General features: G+C 33.3%; 4 protein-coding genes across 5 annotated transcripts in view; 1 reads left to right on the forward strand and 3 right to left on the reverse strand.

Moving 5' to 3' along the window:
• The window catches only part of LOC123011967 (putative epidermal cell surface receptor), an 11,247-nt gene extending 8,955 nt beyond the window's left edge, over positions 1 to 2,292 (reverse strand). For both annotated transcript variants that reach the window (XM_044409703.1, XM_044409701.1), the window contains exon 1: positions 2,070 to 2,292. In XM_044409703.1, the coding sequence (XP_044265638.1) occupies positions 2,070 to 2,208 (139 nt within the window). In that variant the 5' untranslated portion in view covers positions 2,209 to 2,292. The remainder of the gene's footprint in view (positions 1 to 2,069) is intronic.
• Positions 2,293 to 7,858: 5,566 nt separating this feature from the next.
• On the forward strand, positions 7,859 to 18,696 carry LOC123011966. The gene is made up of 12 exons (XM_044409700.1): positions 7,859 to 7,995; positions 8,897 to 8,971; positions 9,158 to 9,292; positions 11,203 to 11,415; positions 11,899 to 12,084; positions 12,168 to 12,497; positions 12,893 to 13,102; positions 13,155 to 13,379; positions 14,227 to 14,445; positions 14,493 to 16,055; positions 17,661 to 17,897; positions 17,950 to 18,696. The coding sequence occupies exons 2-12, from the start codon at positions 8,899 to 8,901 to the stop codon at positions 18,516 to 18,518; spliced, it is 3,960 nt and encodes a 1,319-aa protein (XP_044265635.1). The 5' UTR covers positions 7,859 to 7,995; positions 8,897 to 8,898; the 3' UTR covers positions 18,519 to 18,696.
• LOC123011968 lies at positions 18,594 to 20,618 on the reverse strand. Its single transcript, XM_044409704.1, has 5 exons — positions 20,460 to 20,618; positions 19,715 to 19,978; positions 19,461 to 19,667; positions 19,178 to 19,414; positions 18,594 to 19,125 (listed from the first exon to the last, which is right to left on the reverse strand). The coding sequence occupies exons 2-5, from the start codon at positions 19,891 to 19,893 to the stop codon at positions 18,693 to 18,695; spliced, it is 1,056 nt and encodes a 351-aa protein (XP_044265639.1). The 5' UTR covers positions 19,894 to 19,978; positions 20,460 to 20,618; the 3' UTR covers positions 18,594 to 18,692.
• A 448-nt stretch (positions 20,619 to 21,066) lies between these two features.
• On the reverse strand, positions 21,067 to 22,359 carry LOC123011068 (SAGA-associated factor 11 homolog). Its single transcript, XM_044408333.1, has 2 exons — positions 21,620 to 22,359; positions 21,067 to 21,566 (listed from the first exon to the last, which is right to left on the reverse strand). The coding sequence occupies exons 1-2, from the start codon at positions 22,137 to 22,139 to the stop codon at positions 21,325 to 21,327; spliced, it is 762 nt and encodes a 253-aa protein (XP_044264268.1). The 5' UTR covers positions 22,140 to 22,359; the 3' UTR covers positions 21,067 to 21,324.
• Positions 22,360 to 22,536: the final 177 nt, after the last annotated feature.

A 22,536-nucleotide genomic window follows, 5' to 3' on the forward strand; every position in this document is an offset into this window, starting at 1 on the left:
TGATTTCTTTTTAAATTAATAAGTAATATCGAGAGATCAAGATAATTTGTAATCATCCTTGGATCCGAAAACGTATGTCCTGTGCGTATGTCTGTGAAACGTCAAATAAAATGACAGGTCGAAAKGTAAAATGGCATGAACAAAATGATAATGATTTTAATAACTAAATTTTTGATTTACCTTCAAAAAAGAACGGTCTTATTATTATACGTCAGCGACTAATTCTAGCTCATTTTGCCGTTTTCCCTTTTAACTTGTCATTTTATTTGACGTTTCAAGTGCAGTTAGTTTAAAAACAGACATACGTTGTACGTTTTCGGATCCAAAATGACTCGATTACAAATTATCTTGATTTCTAGGTATATGTTTGTCTTTGTTTTAATAAGTGTGATTTAAAAAGAATTCTAATATTTTTATTTAAAAAACTTTACTCATTAAAATAAAAAATTGAAGCTTTTGGTGGCAAGTTTGGGGGGGGGGCCCTGGATCCGCCTTTGAGAGGTATTAAAGGTTATGCGCTTTTATTCAAAATTGACTACTCTATTGTTTTGACCAAAAAAAAATTAATGTTAAAAAACACAGAAAATATGACCTGCAATTGCTGGAACCGGTTTTCGTAATTACTAGTTTAAAAAGTATGTTCTCGCAAGTAATCATTCCAAATTTTATAATATTTGGTCAAATGGTTCCAAAGTTATTAAAAAAAACAAATTTTCATACCCAGATTCCGAGGGCTGTAAAATTCTTATCAGTAGAGATAGGACACGAGTTATTATTTAAATTAACATCGTTATTTTTGAGGTTCAAATATTGCTTCATATTTATGAATAACCCTGTAGAAACATGAAATTTAAGAAAACTGTATTAACGTTTATTTCTGCACTTTATGCATAAATCATTTTAAGCCTCTGCGGCATTTACGTGCACCACAAACGGTCAATTACGTGTAGTAAAACCTTCAGAAGGTTATTAACATTTCTCTATTGTAAACTTGTCCACTTTCTCGTCGAATTTCACTAAAAATTTTGTGATTTTTTCTGGAACGTTTCCAAATCGAATTATTGAAACCGCCGATTTATTTGATGGCCTAGAAAAGCTCGAAAGTGCAGTTATAATCGTTCAAGGAGTGGAAGAAAGTATCGATTCTCATCGACAACAAAAAGTGCGACTTTTACCCCGATTTGAATGTGTAAGAATCGGTGATTTCGATCCGACGAGAAAATTATTATTTATCTAAATCACAAAACTTCGATCTACTAACACCGTTTCGTACAAATTGCAAATTCAAACCGGTAATGAATTTAATGAGTAGATACGTAATTAGTTGAGGAGGAAATTCTTATTCGTGGGTTACTCGTCTGACGCACCGTTCAAATCACCTTTCGCCAAAATTCTTCACTAACGGTGCTAATCCGCTACATGAATCAGCGCAAATTTAAAACCAAGCGACCTCTTTTTTGCCATATTGAGACGTGTCTCTGTTTTTTACCCGATTTGAAAACAATTCGTGATGTAACGTCAAGGCTGTTTAGATTATCTTCTTCCAAGTTGTAATTTCCTCTTGCGCCAATTATGGAAGAAGATTCATTACAAAAATTTATTTGTTTTAAAGAACTAAAAAAATTATGGAGTAACAAACGATCGCAGATAAGGTTTATGTTGCATTGTGTGAAAACTATTAATTATTTCAACTATTAATCAGATTTTGGGTTCAATGTCAGACAAAAAAAAACGATATAAATTATTTTAACATTAGCCAACGGATGCTACAAAAAAAGTGTTAAAAATTTCCGTTTTAGAAGCTAAAGTTTATTTGGGACACTCTGTAAGATGGTAGGTCAGTTCCGGATTTAGCACACAATCACCAATTGTTTCTCTTGTAATTAATTTCTAAACCACTTTCCTCTATAATAAAACAATGAGGCAAAATCAGGAAATCGAGTCGAAGAAGAAGAAAGTCGCCAAAAGCAATAAAGTTTCCATGAATTTTTCTTCTAACGTGAATTAAAATTCTCCAAGGTCAGCAGGAAGCCCAGCCACCTTACAGTGTGTTTACAAACACGTCTCACCATTATGTCGGATGATGGTACAATTCCCGGTTATTCCTTCGGGACAGTGTGCTAAAGTCCAATTCACACACGCCACAAACACCAAGACGATGAGTATCATTGTGATCGTCAGTCGATCACCACCGCACTCAGATTTCATTAGATCACATCACTGGGAAATTCTTGGTAGGTCTGCGGCCGGTCAGTACAACAACCATGAGCGATGGTTGGCCTCTGCCAAGCCTACCAACAACTCAACTAAGTGGGGCCGAGGCGGCGACGACCACGTTCACTGATGATGGCCCTTTTCCTCAGGTGCAACGAAACAGGTGAGGAAGAAGAATCCAAAGAGATTATTTTAATATTGTTTAAAAAATCTGGTTCGTACTTTCTCTGCCAAATTCCAAGGCAAAATATTTGACCGGATGTCGAATCGGAGAATCTTCATTAACATGTGACCTTGGGAAAGAAGGAAAAAAACGAGTTTTGTGATAAAAAATGGAATTATTAAATAAATTTGAATGAAAAAAGAGAAAAATTTAATTGGGTATTGTAAAAATAGTTAGAAAATCCCAATGTGACACGTGTTTCGCCTACCAAATTGACATCATCAAGGCAAATGGTATTAGATTAGAGTATTTATTTATTAGGAACTGTGCCCCAATTTTGAAATTTATCCTTGGGGAAACCCCCAAGCGCTAGTAAATCTCTAATTCATAAATATTGCAAAAATTTCTTTTTAACAAGAACTTCATTTTACGTTTTCTAGGTCAAGACAAACGTGAAAATCAAGTTACATATCTCATAAACAGAGATTTTTTTACTTGAACCATAACTTAAAACTAAAAAAAAGAAACATAATTAATCTTTAATATTGTTATTCATTTCAAAAAAACCCAAAGTTGATTAAATCATTTAATTAGAACTAAGAGTTACTTTTGATAATTTACAGTAAGCAAACCGATTTCGTTGGTGTATATTATGTTGCCTTCACAAAAAATTTAGGTGTATTGTGGGCTGCTTGACTTCTAAAAATACCGGCAACTGAAGAGAAAGCTAATGTGCTATTTCATACAACATTTTCCAGTGGCGTCGCATATTACATAATTATTATTAAAAAAAAATTAAAATATAAAACATTTTATCTAAAACACAACTAAAAAAAATCACAAATTCAAACACTTTATTTTACGATAAACAAAAAATAAAAAATTAAAATGCATGACTTTTTTGACATCTTTTTCTGCTATCCTTTGTAGGAATTCACCTCTGCTTCTTAAACGGACCTACTGAAAATAAAGAAACACAAAATCAGTTCAAAGTGTTAATAAATCACTTGAAAATATTAAATAAAATTTAAAAAGGGTAAGTTAACTAAAAAATTAAAAGTTATTATTAATCCGGAACTTTGTAGCACGATTGTCTTCTACATTCCCTCATTGGCACTCACTAATCACTCGAAATTTTAAAAATCACACACTACTAAATGTCTATTTAACACTCGAAAATACACAACACACACTTATTGTGTGGACATTTATTACGGAAATTTGGCTAAGACTGACTCGTTATTGTAATAATTCTCAAAAACGGCACAAAAACTTATTTCCGGTGTACAAGACCTTCGTTCGAGGCTGCGTAATCCCACCCATTCGCCACGTCACAAAATAATTCAAACGTTATCCAATTCCACGTCGCTATTTTTTAAGCCCTTTACACTTATTATTTACACAACAAAGAGATTTTAAGTTGTACAACTCTCAGATATGACGTCAAAATGTTCGCATCTGATTGGTTACAGGATAGCGTTTTGATGCGTCCAAATATAAAATTTTACCGAAAATTTACTTTTGTTTAAAGGTGACAATGAAATTTTAATTTGCCATTAATTAATCGATTTAGAAAAAACAAAATAAAATTTAATTCAGGACTAAACAAATCCGAATTAAATTGTCAATTACTTTACTTTTTCAAACATCAAATTAATCGCTAATAAAAATTTGATTGCAATTAAGAATGTGACTGTAGATATTTTTTCAATATGAAAATGTGAAATTTGTTTAAAACGAAAATGTATTTAAGGCTACGCCACTGTTCTCGCATTCGAACTCCGTGGTTTGCCGAGTTACTACCTCGGCAATCGCCGGACTTTGCCAACTGTATTTATTTAAAAAAAAAGTGCTATAAAAATGTGACGTTACTCAACAATAAAATTATTCAAATTTTTCTTGTTTTGATTTCTACAAAATTTTCAATTTAGTATAAAGCTTTTTTAATATAGGGATTAACTACGTAGCTGCGTTTTATTCAGTTTCTGTCAATTTTTTTTATGCAGTGTGTCCCCGGATATATGAAACAACTTTTGTAAAGGATAAAAAAAAATCGATTTCAATTTTAATTTTTTGGAGTGACACCCCTGCTTAATTAATTATAAAGTTTATAAAGATCTAACATAATTTCAGTTTTGAAAAATCAAGTATGCCTTTGGAAAAAGTATTTTTCTGTACGGTGCTCTTTTATGTGGCAAATTCGACTAAAAGTTATTAAAAAAAGTTCTTTAGAATCAACACTTAAGCCCATATATCAAATTTCATAATCATCGGCCAACTATAGGTAGTTTTTCATTTTATTTTCCTAGATAATTGCTTTTTATAACAGAAAGGTCAAAAATTCAATTAGCATTTCCTAATGATAATCTAAATGTATTTTTCATTTATAAAAAAATTAAAAAATTTAATTTGTGAATTAATAAACATACAAAAAATTAAAACCATAGTTCGCCGATAATTTTGAAATTTGATATAAGAGCCTAGATGTTAATTCTAAACAACTTTTCGTAATAACTTTTTGTAAAATTTGCCATACGAAAGTACTTTATTCTACAAAAATCATCATCACATTTTTTATAGCACTTTAATTTTTATTAATTTATTATTATTTTCTAAAGACAAATGATGAAAAAGCGCTTCATTTCATATTTTTTGTTTACCTTGTATGTAAAATAATAAAATGTTATTTTTGTAAAAAAGTAGGTCTTATTTTAAATTAAATATGTCATACTTTTGTAGTCAAAGTTAAATTCTTTTAGCTAACAACAAGTATATTTATTTGATTCTATAGCAATTTGAAATATTACAAATACTTTTCCAAAAAAATAAAAATTTAGTATGGTTTAATATACTTTTCCACTTATCTGTACATTTGCAATTGAAAATACGACTTTATTGTGTTTAAAATCTAGATTAAGTACAAATAATAAAATTTTTGTACCTTTACTAAGTAATTATAAAAAAACATTTACAAAATCATCACTATCATTAAATATACATAAAAAAGTCAAATGTCAAAAAATAAATGTCAAAATTTTTTGACAGAATTTTTTAAACATGTTTTCCATGTTCCTGTTATCTTATGTTACTCGAAATTTTTCTCTGGGGCACGAGTTTTGACACACCCTGTATACCAATTTGTTGTTTTCTTTTTTGAAACCCAATGCTGTCTAGAAGTTATAAAGCACAAAAGATCATTTAACTCTTGGTCTTTCTTCCTCGTTCATAAATCAGCGATTCCTGCTAGATTCTTAAATAAAACAAAACAGGTAAGTATCCATTACGTAAGCATGAAGAAAACGTGAAATAACACGTGATTATAGAGCATAAACATGATTGGGTTTGGTCTTTGCTTACAAATAATAGAAAATGCGTATCGAAATGTGAAGATCCCGCCGACCTATTGCAAAATCTTTCGATAGCTAATACCAATTCTCAAATCTTTGATTTGTATTATTAAAAGAACATTGACTTTTTAAGCGTGAGAATTACTTAACTGTTTAAATGTAGATCGGAGATGAACATTGTTCTAAGAGAACAAGAAAAAATTTCTCTCCCTAAAGCTTGTCATGTTTGGGTATTACCATTACAACACGACCTGTTTTAAATACAATCGTTTATCATACACGGCCCTATTTGTATGCATATTGCACCGACTGACCATATCTAACGACTCCTGATAACAACATATAATATGAGAAGGCGTTTGTTGAATACTTAAGTGTTGTCGAGGAAAATAAAAGTCGCTTTATGTTGAAACAAAGATGATATTTTTATATCAAATTCCAACCTTGCACCATTCAATTCTTTATTTTCAAATTTCATTAAAGGTCACCATTTGATATTTTTTCAACCTTCAATTGGTAACAAATGCTAAATCTAATTGTAGGGTTTTACCACTTGCTGGACTGCGAAAACGTTAAAAATCGTTGCATTTGCTTGATTTTTTTAAATTTTATATCCGGCTTATTGCATAAAATTTTGAATTAATATATTTCATCACAGTTATTAAATGGTTTCACATGAGTGCGTTATTGGCGATCCATTGAACTGAGCTTCAAACAGTTAATATCCTAGAAAGGCAGGGCCGTACCCAAGGGGGGGGGGTTTAGGGGGTTCAAACCCCCCCCGAAATGCTGAGCACTTTGTTATATAGTGTTTAAGTGTTAAAAATTTAGTTTTTTTGTTATTTTAATGAGTTAATTTTAAATTTTTGTGAATTAATTTTTCATGTGTTAATTATACAGTGTTTCATTTTTATTGTTAGGTACAAATTTAAATAGTCGATAGAATATTTAATTTTAAGATAAAAGTATTTTGAAAAATGCTATGAAAAGGAGCTACACCCTCCTAAAAAAGGTACGTTTTTTAAAGGGTTTTTCCTAATATTTCAGAATAGATAAAATTACAAAATTTGGTACTTTTATATGTACACCCAAACACATGCCAAATAACATAAATTTTAATCAGGGGCGTCCTAAACGGTAAAACAAATTTAATTTTTAATTTTTATGCTGTTTATGGTCTGTAACATAAATTTTTGAACCGATTTTTACTAAAAATCCGTAAATTGTATCGTAAAAACACAAACTATGAAATTTTGTTGCTGAAAGTGGCAAAAACCACAGGCAAAATAGTTAGAGTAAATTTTTACCCTAATCCCATCTAGTTTAGGAAGCACCTAATTAAAAATTTCAACATTTTATTTTTGTACTTGTTTAGGTGTATAAAAGTTATCATCTGTAGCAAATTTTGAATTTTTTTTCTAAAATGATTTCGGAAATATTGAAAAAAAACCTATTAAAAGACGCACCCCTTGCGTAGCATTTTTCGATGTGTTCATAGAAAATTTTTGTTTTAAAAATGAATATTCATCTCCTGTTTAAATTTGTAACAATAAAAAGTATTAAAAATTTATTTTATTTTTTGTTACTTTTGTGAGTTAATTTGTATTTTTTTTATGTTTAATTAGGATCTCTTACTTCAATTTAAAATAAAAACGTGTACTTAGAGATTTTTGCTTTTTAATCCGTCTTCTTTAATTTCATTTTCATGGACCAACAAGAACCCCCCCCGAAATAAAATCCTGGTTACGGCCCTGTAGAAAGGCATTATATTTTCCAACACAACAGACGTTCAGTTGCAATATTATTAAGTCACAAAAATTACCCGCCACTGGAAATTATGTTGTTACCATGACAATTTTATTTTATTTTTTTTTGTTACTATAGTTACACACATACTTCGGAGTATTTCTATAGAAATTGCGCACATGTGCGACTCGCTAAGGATGGAAAAAGGGTTTATCAAAAAAACAAACTTAAAGTTTTTTAGTGTTTTTTGTGTTAAAAGAATGCATCACAGCCGCCTCCGGATGAACTCTTCGTGTGTGTACCTCCCGGATGCGCCGGTTGCAAAGAAGTATATAATGACGTCACAGCTCTCACCTAGAACACGGGAATACCTCTTTCGAAAGTCGGTCAGTGTGCTGGTAAGAAGCCCCAAGACGGCAGTCCGCTAAAATCCAGCGACAGCTCCGGTAGTGTTTGTGTCGCGTGTTATTATTGTTATTCTATTGAACGGATTTTTCAGACAACACCCAACATTTGAAAACATTGGTATGTCTAGAATTTCGTTGTGATAATAAAGTGAATCATTTGTCACTTGTAATATTTATTAGTCAGTTTGCGGTACTTTGATTGAATTTTAATTACCTAATTAGTTGCGACACTGCATTTGCGCATCAGTTTACTAATTTTAATCAACAATCAACGACTTTCTTTCAAGTTTGAAGAAAGTTTGGTGAAATTACCACTTGTTGGAGATGTAGCGGTAGCAAAAGTCGCGTTATTTTAAAATTGTACAAACCTACTTACAACATGGCACAATAATTAGGAAAATCCGGTGAAACTTGAAAATGTTACATAAGAATTTAATTTTTTTGAATTTTGTATGAAAAATTACAAAAAAATTGTCGGTTGTTTGCATGTAGATGTTAAATAAAGATTGAAATATTTCCGACAATGTTAGTTCCTTCACATATTTCAAGATTATCTTACCGAGACTGAAAAGTTCAAACAAACCGAATTTAAATTATGAAATCAAAAACAACCAAGTGTGTGTAGAAATTTCATTTTATCGTTTTGTTTCAGACGAGACAAAACTTTCTAAAATAATAAAACACGGCGAAAAAGCTTGATTAAATGAATTTTTGTGGAAGAAAACAACTCTGAGTTTATTGACACAAGTTGAAAGCGTGGGCGCAAAATATTTAGCAAAAATAAATTCTTCAATCTTTCTATCAGCCACCTGTTGTATTTTTAAGTAACGTGAAACTGCTTTGTAGCTGTTTGGCAATAAAATGCAATTTCCTTTAGTGTTTTTTTTTGAGTATGTAACAAAATATTTGTCATTGAGAAATGTAGAAAAGAATGAAAATTCGTAAATCCCACAATAATTGTGGTAAATAAATAAATAAACGTCAAGGTGAAGATGAGTCATAATTTTTCCTTTTTCCAGCAATGATTATTCGTTGGGAATTAAGTTTGGGTCTTCTCCTTGTGCTTCTATCAATAGCAATCGCCAGGAAAGGTGGTGAGTGAAAAATTTGTTCTAATTCAGTCACTTTTTTTATTAAAATCTTCATTTCCTTTTTCCGCTAATTAATGCGTCATGCAAGTCGACCTTCACCACGCATATTCTTTTGTTATATTTCCCTTTTTTATGCTTTCTAAGCGAATAATTCCGAAATAATGATGCAACACCAATTTCCTCGTATAGAATCGTCGAAATGTCCCATGCTGACCGAATGCCCTTTGCGAGCTCAACATTGCACCGAAGACGACGATTGCTCACCCGATAGCATTTGTTGCAAAAGTCCGTGTGGTAAAGTCTGCACTAAACAGCTTTTCACAGGTGGGTATTTACTTATTTTCAGTGAGAACATCGCACGACTTTCCTTATCCTACTTATTTGGAAAACATGCTTACGACAATAATTTAGTGTTGTCGCGAGGTGCATTTCTTTTAGTTCGGTACTCATTATTATTTTTATTTTATCACATTTTACTGTTTAATAAGGTATCTTTCATGATTCTAAATAATTTTTATTCATTCCCATGAATTTATTGTATCTTCAACCGTATAATTTTGATTTTTGGTCTTTGCGACCGATTTTTACCAATTGTTTCGTGCTGCGTCCCCTTGTTACAAGTAACTTACATACCAAATTTCAAGTTTCTAGCTTTTATCGTTCTCGAGATATGCTGTTTACAGACAGACACACACACACACAGGATGAGGAAAGTAAAAAATTGGTAAAAAAACGATTTATTCTTACCTATGTTTGCTGAATTTATTGTTTTTAATATTTAGAAAATTTAAAAACAATACTTATATTTTTTGTGTAGTACAAAAGAAGAAGAAAATCGAAAACAATAAAAAAAGCCTTTTTTGAAAATTTGCATGAATGTTCATAAATCTAGTTTGGGGGGTATCAACTTTTCACTAATGCAATTAATTTGAGATGAGTAAAATTACGGTACCCGAAAGTTAAATGGTCTCAAAAATTTGTCAGTAGATACTTATTGGTTTTTGATTTTTTACATTTTCAAAAACATCAAAAAATTTTGTTTAAATTTTTTCGAATATTTTTTTTTTATGCAAAATTGTATAAAAAGGTAAAAAAATTGCTTTTTTCATTTTGATGAAGATTACACAATTAATTCCTTTAATTGTTTTGTAAAACTTTGTTGCAAGTGAAATTTTTTTTCAAAAAAATGTAAAAACATTTTGCATACAATTTATTCCGGTTTTTGAAACTATTCTTACATTCTCTGTGCTGTTATTGGATGCTGAGATATCGAAAGACAAAAAGATCATTTTTCATTGAAAGTCAAATATCTAGCGACAAATTGATGTAAAGGGAACATAAAAAGCAAATTAAAGCAGAATAAACAAGCTCTTCGATTCATGTATTGATTTAATTAATAAAAATTTCCCTACGTCCGTGGCCCAAACAAAAATAATAAAAAAACCTCTTTTTTCTAGTTTTATTTCCTAGGATTAAGCAATACCTACTGATTTTGCCAAAATGTTACAAGACTAGAAACTTGAAACTTTAAAATGGATTTTTTTAAATCAAAATATGATCATTTTTCATTGAGGTACAATATTTCAAAAATCATCACAAAAATTAAGAAATAAGTATTTTTTGGAATAGTAAAAGGTTTGTGTAAAATGTTTTGTCGTTTTGAAATTTTTAAAATAATAAGAAATCTTTTTTTATGGAGTTTTTTACTAAAGTGCTTAATTTTGAATTAATTTGAAAAATGGAAAAACAAAATAAAATAACATTCGACTCTCCCAACGAAAACTAGGTATAGTAACTCAAAAATTACAGTTTTGAGAAAAATTGCATTAAATCTTTAATTGTTAATAAAAAACAAGGAACTGTTTAATATTATTGAAAATTGTTAAGGGTCTAATCTTTGGTAATAATATTGTTTATTTAAAGAAATGTTTTCTCATTGTTTTGTATTTTAGGCCCTACATAAGCCATCGTAGTCAAAACCAATTTTTATGAGTTACTATAGTTTTCGTTGGGTGAGTCGAAATGATGAATATAATCCATTTTCTCGAAGGGGAAAATAGAAAATTTAAAACATTTTTGACATTAAAAGTGATTTGAAAGAATGCAACGTTACTAAAAAAAGATTTGAATAAATACGAGATTATTAAAAGGTATTACAATTATTTTTTTACCTTAAACAAGATACATTATTAAAAAATTTCAATACTAATCAACTAATTATTATTATCGTCTAGGATGTCAAACTTTGCGAATGGCGGCTTCAAGACGAGCCAAAGCCCTAGGTGTCGAAGCCCGAAGTGTGCGAATGCCTCGATGCAATAAATCTGGAGGTTTCGAACCCATCCAATGCGATAATGAGATTGTGAGTTCCTGTTGGTGCGTTGACGAAGCCGGCTTCGAGTTACCGGGGACTAGAGCCCCTGCAGCGGCTCTTGTTAATTGCACAGGTGAGGAGGAGTGAAAGTGCCTCGAGGTCTATATGCGTTAATGAATGAAATGACTCAAGTGGCATTTCCAAGACTTTCACTCAAGTGGTGAGTTTAGTAGAATCATTCCGGGAATTTTAACTAGTTACAAATCTTGGGATTTTTCTTGGTTCGTCGACTTGAAGTTTTAATTGGAGATTTTTTTGTGTGAATACAATGTAGCGCATCTTCCTAATGAGACTTTAGCACACAACCACTGAACTAGATACATACATAATGAGGCAGAACGAAGCGAATCGGGTCACCGGCATATCCGCAAGAATAACATTTCGAGGAATGAATTATTTTATACGCCGCCACTGATTATTATCATTGTAACCATGACAATTGACATTTTTAACTTTATAAATTTCGTTGTTGCTATAGTTACATTGCATTTCTATACACATGTGCGACTCGTCGAGGATGGAGAACAGGGTTTTTATTTAATATTTAATTTGTCAGTTCCAAAGCCGTGCGCAGATCACACCTGTCGCATGTTCTGTCCCCATGGGTTTGCGCTCGCCCCCGATGGTTGCCCCCTTTGTCGTTGCCGTGACCCTTGCGAGGGCATCAAATGCCCCAACTCTCTCGAATGCCACCTCGAAGAACTAGCGTGTGCTGACCCTCCGTGCCCCCCAGTCCCCACATGTAAGTATTTTAACCTTGTAAGGGACAAAAGATGTGCTAGTGAAAGTGAGGTGTGTCAAATCAAATGTCAATTATTATTTCAGGTAAACGAGGAAGAAGTTTGGAGAATATTTGTCCAGTTGGCGACCCTCTCCGAATCAGCGATACGGTTAGACCGTTTTTGTGTGGAAATGATCCGGGGAAACCCACTTGTCCCCCAATGTATCAGTGTTTAGTACAGAAAGGCAATGATTATGGTGTTTGTTGTCCGGCGTCTTTGAAAATACAGAAAACTGGCACTTGTCCTGAGAAAATTAACGCGGGGGACGAGTGTGGACAGATGTGCAGTCACGATTTGGAATGTCCTTCAGTTCAGAAATGTTGCCAAACGGAACAATGCGGGGCTTCATGTACCCATCCCAAGAATGTTACAGGTGAGGTTGACATTTAACGATTTTAGGTTAAGCATCAATTAACATTAAAAAAATTAATGGCATGTTCTGAAACACAAAAGCTTATTTCGATATACCAAAACCAATGCTTTAATGAGCCAAATCGGGTGCTGAAATATACTACAATTTAGTAAATTTTCAGCGGCGTTTTAAGTGATTTCTCCTATATCAGGTGATGTGCATGAAATATTTACACTATTTATTGTTAATTCAACAAAATTTTGAAAAATACTCGAGGCTTGACACTTCGGATATCGAGTTTTTCAAACTTTGTGACATTTATTGCCAACCACCACCTTATTAGGGCAAAAGTTCCTAAATTTTGAAAAATCATAAGTTATTTGTGGGAACTCGTTCTTTAATATATTTTTTTCCAGAATGTTTACATCAACGCGCTTTATCTGAAATTTTGTCTGTGAGTGAGCGAGCAGGCCGTGGCTACGTACCACAATGCTCTGAAGATGGTCAATTCGAGCCGAAACAATGCAGTCGCAATGGTTTAGTTTGTTGGTGCGTGGATCGCATGGGACGGAAAATACGTGGTTCTATGGGACCTGCCAGTAGTACCAACTGTTCAATCCTTGACGGTACCAAATGATATACAATATTTTTTTTTATTCTACTTAATTTTTCACTTAGCTCGTATTCAGTCATCTGCTCGAAGTCTGGATAAAAGTGGCAAACAATGCGAATCTTTAGAATGTGCAGCTGTTTGTGAATACGGTTTTAAACTCGACGAAGACGGATGTCCAACATGCAAATGTGACGACCCTTGTGATGGTTATTTGTGTCCCGAAGACGAGGAATGCATTAATGTGAAAGAATCAACGTGTACGGATTTTCTATGCCCGACTTTACCAGTTTGTAAGTAAAAATCGGGAAATTAAAGAGTGGTATAATCCATTTCATTGGCATAACAGTAGGCCATGATTGTGTAAACTGCGCTTTAAATGTGAAAAAGGCTTTACTTATTAAGGAACTAAATTTGTCACTAAAAAAGTGAGGTTAAGATAGTTAAAATTTTATTTTTAAAGAACCCTCTTTCAAAGGTTTTCAGAGAGAGTTTTTCATCCCTTTGTAGGTGTAGTTTTGACACCAAAAACATACACTATTTGCTTTGTAAGAAAATACAGACTTTCGTGTTTAGCCGTGAATAAAATAATTTGGCTTAATTCAAATTGGTATATTTGATTCCATTAACTTAAAATGACTAAAACAGGAACAAAAAGAAATTGATCATGTTTTCAAACATACCTTAGCGTGTAGGTACTTTAAATCTGGAGTTCTGAAGAGAACTACTTTTAATTATAATTTGAAAAAATAGGAATAACGAACATCCAACAAAAACCCCATCAGCTGTTATATCAGGGACATGCGCAGGGCTACAAACTTAAATACGAAATTCCATAGCCACCTATTATGCCAATTTCAATGAAATATACTTTACCTTTTTTTCCTATCTAAATGCATCTTTAACTTAAAGGCTGATTCACACAAAAAGTGCCATTAATGTCATTCAGAACTAATTTAATCAATAATGTTTGCTATCCTACGTTAATTACGTTGTTAATTTTAATTATTTTGTGCCACGTGGGGTACATATTTATTTGAAAAAATATTTTTTAGGGAAGATTTGAGGTTAGATTTATTTAAATTTTCGCATGGTTGCCAACATATGAAAACTTATATTTACCAATTTTTTTTTCAAAAGGCCGACCAAAGACAATTTATGCCAATCCATGTGACCAAGGAGCCCCTTTGACTGATGATATAAGTGGAGCACCGGTTGCTTGTGCTCTTCGTTCCGAGGATGGTACTATTTGCCCTTTGGAGTACGAATGCACGGCAGTACCAGGCTCGACTCAAGCCGTTTGTTGTCCCCGAGAAATAATAGAAGAGGAAAATATCACCGAAAATCGCCCACAAACAAGTATGAAAAAACTCAAACTGAATTATTTTTAATTGATTTGTTTCCAGTGTGTGAATATTTGCATGACTTTTCCGAAAGTATGGAAGGTACTCGCGAGGGTATGACTTTGGCGCTTCCAACCCCATCGTGTGACACTGATGGTAGTTACACACCGACCCAATGCCACAAAGGGGAATGTTGGTGTGTCGATAATTTCGGTACTGAAATTCCCCGAACTCGCGGTACCACAACCCCTGAAAACTGTACCGAATTAAAACAATCAATGGATTGTTTGGACTTGACTTGTCGCATGGGTTGCGAATATGGGTTTGTTTTATCTGAAGATACAGGTTGTCCCACTTGTCAATGTCGGGATCCATGTAATGGTATCAAATGCGAGGAAAACTCCCAATGTCAATTGGTCGAAGTGAGCTGTAAGGACCATTATTGTCCTCCTGTCCCAGCTTGTCTTCCTAAAAAACAAGGCCAATGCCCATATTTAGTACCAGCGACGTCAACTTCATGCGATTTTGAATGCAACTCAGACATGGCTTGTAATGGTACCATGCGTTGTTGTTCCAATGGTTGTGGTACTCAATGTGTGGAACCTCTTCTCATGACTGCATGTCAACACCAAAATGCTCTTTCGCAACACCAAGCACACGAATCGGGGGTACCAGCAGGTCGGGTTTATATCCCACAATGTACACCTGATGGTACCTATGAACCCAAACAGTGTAATCCTGGTACCAATGAGTGTTGGTGTGTGGATTTTCGAGGTTTTGAAATTTCCAAAACCAGAACCAATAACACCTCATTTTCGTGTGAGACGATACAAAGGTCGGATTGCCCTCTTTATAAATGTATCACTGATTGTGAGCATGGGTTCGAAATGGATGCTAATGGGTGTCGTACTTGCAATTGTATAGACCCATGCTCGAGGATTACTTGTCGAGGCGAAGGCGAGACTTGTAGATTAGTACCAGTGGAATGTACCAATGAACCTTGTCCACCCATACCCATGTGTCTCCCGAAAAAAGACAACCCATGCCAAAATGGCGACCCATTAAGACTGGGAACCAGCGATGAATTCGTCACTTGTGGTCCCGATTACGAGACCTGTCCTTCATCACACAAATGCCAATTGAGTCCTGTGGGAGAATACGCCGTTTGTTGTCCCAAACCCAGAGATGTCTGTTTCGAATCTCTGGATAAAGGGGAGTGTGATGATGATTTCACACGAAATTTAACTCGATGGTATTTCAACTCGAGGACAAACAAATGCGAAATGTTTGGATATTCAGGTTGTAACGGTAATCACAATAATTTCCATTCGGAAGAAATGTGCAATTTGGTTTGTCCCGTTTTGAGTCAATGTGAAAGATTAAGGGAAAAGAATCAAAGGGCGGCCGAAAGGTACCACAAACCGACTTTTATGCCTCGTTGTGAGTCAAACACCGGGAATTGGGAAACAGTGCAATGTTTAGAACATGTGGGGGTTTGCTGGTGTGTAACCCCACAAGGAGAGCCCTTGAAAGGGACACTGACGCGAGGGGCACAGCCCTTGTGCAACTTCAGACAAGCGAGGAAGTGGGCCGAGGATCGGGCCGACACGAGCGACGCCGATTTAGGTACAATTTGATATTTTTTTTGAAAATGCCTAACCTAACCAAATTTAAGTTGGTATTGGTACATAATGGAGTTTAGGGAATTTTATCTAAACTTGCGTTCGAACAAGCTTTAAATCGAATAATTGTGATTCTTAAAACATTATTATTTTATTACTTGCCTTTATTTTAACTTAAAATATTTAAACCATTATTTTATTAAAATTATTAAATTCGGGATCGAGTAAATTCCTACGCCATATTAGTTATAACAGTTAGGGGTTCTAAGAGAGAAAATTTACTCTATATATACAGGGTGTTTTGTTTTTATTGTTACAAGTTTGAACAGGTAGAAGAATATTCAATTTTAAGGCAAAAGTGTCCTATAAATATGTATCAAAAAATGTGCTACACCCTCGGAAAGGGGTGCGTTTTTTAATGGGATTGTATCGAAAAACCCAAAAGACTTCTTTTTGTGAAAAACTATGGAATTTAGAATTTTGTTGTTGAAAGTGGCAAGAAATTTCAGCCAAAATAGTTAGAGTACTTTTTATCCTAACCCACAGTTTAAAAAAATATACCATTTTCAACTTTTTGTGGCCCATTTGGGTGAAATTTTACTTGAAAAAGACAAAAACAATGTCGTTTTCGACCCCTAATTTAGCTATTTTGTGAAAAAAACCAGTTTTGGCTCGAAAACGTTTTTATTTGCTTGAAAATAAAATAATTTTTTGACAAATTAATTTTTTTCATGTTTTGATAAAAAACAATTAAGATTTTTACCCACAAATAACAAAAAACACCATTTTTTATCTAATTAGAAGATCTCACGACTTGCTTGAGCAAAATGTCGCAAAAAAGTGCATTTTTAACTGAAAAAGTTAAAAATAATGTTATTTGGTCATTTTTTTCCTAAAATTTTGCAAAAAATACAGTTTTTAACTTAAAAACATGTTAAACGCTTTAAAAGGTGCACTGCTTGTGGCCTTTTTAGCAACATTTTGCGAAAAAAAGAAGTTTTTAGTTGAAAAATGTATTTAACTGCTTAAGAAAGCAAAAATAGTACAATTTTTATTGATTTTTTCAACTGGTTCGGACAAAATTTTGCAAAAAAATTGCATTTCTGACTGAAAAACTTTCTTAAACGCTTGAGAAAGTGAAAAATATGATATTTCGTGATTTTATCTTGTCTCAATACAGTCTTATTCAAAATTTGAGTTTTTATCTTAAAAACATACTAAAACGTGTAAAAAAGCAAAAATAGTATGATTTTCGACTAAACATTACCATTTTTTTTTCGCTAAAAAACACCACAAAACATGTGTAACATAAATATTAGAAAGATTTTACTGAAAAAGGGTAAGTTGTATCGAAAAAACGCAAGAGACCTCTTTTAAAAACTATGGAATTTAGAATTTTGTTGTTGTTATAGTACTTTCTATCTTAAAAGGTTTAGGACCAAATTTTGACTTTTCATGTAAAATGGCTTCTGAAATGTTGGACAAAATTTATTAAAACATACACCTCTTTCAGGGAGTGTAGCGCCCTTACGTAGGTACTTTTCAAAATGTAACAATAAAAATGGAACACCCTGTATTCTGTATTACACATTAATTTACTTAATTTCAGTTCTTGAGGAATTAATGATGCAAATCGGTTCCCTCGACGACTCGGAGGAACCAAATGACTTGGATGAACCCTTGGAAGTCCCTTCAAACACCCGATGCCAAGCTCTAGGTGGTCAATGCGACTCAACTGGTAAATTTCTCCCAACTCAATGCGAAGAAGAAACTTGTTGGTGTGTTGACGAAGCCGGGAACCAACTCCTTCACACAAACACGTTCAAAAAAGGCGAAATTACATGCAGTACGTCCCATCATTGTTATTTCACCTAAAATTAAAGTGATTGTTGTTTTAGAACAATTCCCAGTTGAGAGTGTTGAAGTAACTTTAGGTTTTCGTGGCGAGTTTGATGACATTTCCTCGATTCCGGTCGTGAATCAAGTCACGAAAATCATTCAAAGTCTTGAAGGGATTCTCAATAGCGGTTTCAAAACGGAAATAAGCGACGATGTCCTCTACGTGAAGTTTTCTCTAATTGGGAGCAATAAAGTCGATGTTGCTTATCGATTAGAACAACTTGTGATGCAACAACGACTACCAGGTTTAACCGCTGATATAACCAGGTCAAGGGTCACGCATAAACTCCTCAGTGATCATTTATTGGCGTTGGAACACCGGGAAATAGTGTCACAATCGCCGGTTTCAGTCGTGGCGCCTTATCACACGGCGTTGATTGTGATAGCAGCAGCGTCAGCATTTGTCATTTGTGTTCTACTTCTTTTAGTTATTTTGTATAGGAGGAAAATGAATAGTCTTAGTAGCACTAAAGTTGGAGATGATGGTGGGTTTTTATCCAATAATAGGCCCATTTATATTGAGCTTCCCAATGAAAAATACAACTCTTTGAAAACTGAAAATTCCTAGATTTGATAGATTGCCATTTGAATGAATAAGACTTTATTAGGATCATGGTGTTTTTTGGGTTTGTTCATATGGCACTAAATAAATAAAAGTATTTATTGAAATTATTTATTTTTAAAAACATTCTAACGTAGTTAAAGCTGTAAATATTAATTTTAAGAAATAAAACTTTAAAACTTAATTTTCTTTCCCTTGTAAGACTTTAACGTGCGAATTGGAATAACCGAATTTGTAATAGGCCAAAAAGGGAAACACGTCCATTAACCACAACGAAACATATTGCGTGTAATTGTGATAAACTCTAAATACGTTAAATTGCAAACTCCAAATTACCAAAATCAAGAAATGGTAGAGAATTTTTTCGACAAAATTCAATTCAATTAAAAATTCGATTTGATTATTATTAGATGATTGCAATAAACGGTGGACTAAATTTAGGTAAATTTTGGCATTTAAAGTGGGATTCATTGCCCACATACCGTTCGAAAGATGTGTCGCCATTTCGATAAAATCTTTATCTTTTCGCTCAACAGCAGGTCTGAAAATTTGATCGGCTAAAATCCGACAAATTTCGCTCGTTTCACTAACCGAATCGCGACAAATATTAAACCTGCAAATAATTGTCAATAATAATTATATTATTATATTATAATTATTTATACCGATCTTCGATTCCCATTACGTATCCTATGACCCTCCACACATGGACAAGAGCCCTCAAATCGTCGTCTTTAGCGTCATGAAGCCCGATTTTCTCCCTGAAAGCCAACGCAAATCCCATGAAACCAAATTGTGTCAATGCCATATCCTTTTGGTTGATTCGGCCCAAACCAGCGTTGCAACAACGTTTACTCACTGAATTGTGTTTGTCTTTGACTTCAATCACCGATTCCCAGAGTCTACAAACCGTGATTATTTCATTGTATTGAAAAAAGAAAAAATTACTTCGAGTCTGGCGTAAATTCGCTTTGGTACCAAATCACCATATGAAACACCGTTGAAAGATATCTTTTGTATGCAGTCAAAGCCGTTCCCGACATTTTCGTATAAATCAAAATACGAACAATGGAAGGAATCGAGAGGACGGTGAGAAGACCCAGAAATTTGCCATAAAGTAGAGCGAAGATATTGTCGGTGAAAAATTTCTGACCTCTGAAACCAGTTTTGAGTTTTCTTTTAAAAAAAAAGTGACTACTCACTTTTTGTACAGTTGTTCATCGTAAAATTCGGGCAATTTTCCATTTTCGTTAAATTTTTGCACCGTTTCGTCGCAAGGCCGCTTTGATCCTTCTTTCAATAAGTCTTGTACGAATTTTTCGGCGTTGAAAGTCTCTAAATTTGATTTATCAACTTGCACACCTCCTTGTTTCAGTGCCATTTTCAAACTGCAGGCTTTTTACAAGTCTTTCAAGCTAACTTATAAACATGTAAGGAAAGTCGGTGTAAACCTACTTGTGCATTCGCTGTAAAGGCAGTAAGAAGGATAAGTGGATTATATTTTGTTACGCGTAGCCAATTAGGAAAGTCAAAATTGAAAAATATTGTTATTTATTACAGTTTTAATTAAATAACATTTATTTTTTCGATGTTTCAATTATTAGGTCATCAAAAGGTTTCTTATGCTTCCTAGAAGCCATAAAATTATACAAAAATCAATAACTTTATAGGCAAAATTTATAAATAGAAGTGTATATTGAAACATTTGCGTAATATTTACTTATTGTTAACTTATACAAATTTTTAAACTTCTTTGAGTTGAAGGCTCAAGGCTCCATAAGCTATTAATGATAGTTTGTATTTTGAAAAATTGCTTTTAACATTTCAAAATAAATAAATTATATAACTTGTCACAAAATGAACAGGAGAGGAAAATTAAATAATTTATTTAGCCTACTAATAAACCAAATTATTTATTCCAACAAACGTGACCGTATTTCCACTCACCTCTTTGATAAAACATTGCTTAGCACTCACTTTATTCTGATTTTCTTTGGAAATTTTCAATTTACTTACAGTTAAACCTACGTATGTATGCTTTTCTCTGATATTTTTCAACTCGCAACTTTCTTCTTAGAGGAATTATATTATTGAGAGTCTCTTTCAAGTTGGAAGGAAAGTGAAAGTTGCTAGACTCGTGGGTCATCATGATGAAAAAGTATCAAAGAGGACAAGGTTTCAATGAGAATAATTAAATGTGTGCTTTTTCCACATTAAAAACCGGCATTGCAAATTTTAAATAAAATATGTTTTAAACAAGAACAAAATTTCAGTAAAATTCTGAAACTAGTTTTTTAAAAAGTAGTCCAATTTTTGAATAATAAATTGTAAAACATATTTATTTACCCGCCACTGGGCTTATTACATTATTACTATGACAACTTGTCATTTTAGTTCTAAAACATCCTGTTTCTAAGTAACCACATATTTTTGATTTTCATTGCTTAGCAACAAATCTTTACTCAACTTGCACATTTTTCCTAGTCGACTCGTTTAGGATGGGAAAAAGGAGCTAAAAAGAGTTTTTTTGAGGGGAAAAATAAAAACGCAAATATAAAATAAAAAGCTTGTTAATAGTAAAAATATTTAAAAATGGATTTCAGTAAAATTAATCGTTTTGACATGATTTCGTTTAAAATTGGCGATCGGTGAGAAAACCAAATGTAAAAAACACACAATAATTTAACATTCTAGTTCCATTTATATACATTTACTGAGGTATTTACTCGTAATTTGGATATTATAATAAATAGTCATGTTACATAATTACAATCACATGATAAAATCGAATTAATTTACACAATAATAATGACTATTCGGCTGATATGCTCGAACTCGGTGACGCCCTATCCCTTTTACTTTTTTTATTTTTCGCTTTGTCTTTTTTCTTTGACGTATTTGAATGACTACTTGAGACCGAATCGGCCGGTGAGGAACTATTGGAATGATCCTGAAGCAAATCTCTCAAACTCGATAAATCATCATCTTCCGCTTCAATTTCCACCGAATCATTCGTTCTTGAATCGCCGCATGATTTCTTCGGCGTTACTCCACCTAAACAAAACAAAAATCAATCATTGTTTCAATAACACGACCAAAAAACCTACTTTTCGATTTCTTGCTTCCGTTTCGTTTCTTCTTTTTGCCTCTTTTATTCCCCGAATTCCAATCAATGTCATCGTCATCATCGCTCGGCACTCCACTAAACGACGAATTCTCCCTCTCTTTCGTACTACTCGCCACTCGCCTCGTCGCATTCCTAAACCGATTCCGCCCCATCCCCATGCAAGTCTCCAAATGGGGGGCAAAGCGCAACGCCGCCACCGCACGGTCGCAATTGGGACACACGCAATCCTGAGGCTTTTTCACATCTTGCTGGGTAAAAATATCAGCTTCAGTGGCGTCATCCTCATCACCATCCTCTTCCTCCATCTCCACTTCATAAGCATTAGTCTTGTATTTGCGATGCAAATCGAAAATTATTCCTAATGTTAGTTCGTCAATTACGTTGTTAAGAAAACTCTCCACAGAAGTACGCAATACTTCCTTGTTTGAGACTAGGTCATGGAAATCTTTCGCTAATTTCGATAAAAGCTGCTTGTCGTCGAGTTTTTGAGTTTTTGACATTTTTTTTTTTTGAAAATGCCGCGCTTTGACAGGTAACCTAGAAATTGCAAAAAAAGTTTGCACTTACAATAAACGCAATTTCGTGTGGTTTTCTGAACGATGGAATGATGACAAAGTGGCCGCAAAGGCCTAGAGGACAGAGTTTTGCAATAACGTCCTCATTGTTGTGTATTTAGGAATTTAGGAACCAACTTTAGGTTGGTACGAATCGAGTTTAGGGATTTTTATACACACTCGCGTTCGAACGAGCTTTAAATCGAATAAAAATCTTAAAATTGTAATGTTTAACACTTATTATTTCATTAATTGCTTGTTTTTTAACTCTAATGACACTATTAAATTGAAAAAAAAACAACAATTAAACTATTATTTTATTAAAATTATTAAATTCGGTCTC

The sequence above is a fragment of the Tribolium madens genome, unplaced genomic scaffold (genome assembly GCF_015345945.1).
Source record: "Tribolium madens isolate multiple individuals breed KSU strain unplaced genomic scaffold, Tmad_KSU_1.1 Scaffold_91;HRSCAF=231;Tcas5.2_LG7, whole genome shotgun sequence".
NCBI classification, from domain to species: domain Eukaryota; kingdom Metazoa; phylum Arthropoda; class Insecta; order Coleoptera; family Tenebrionidae; genus Tribolium; species Tribolium madens.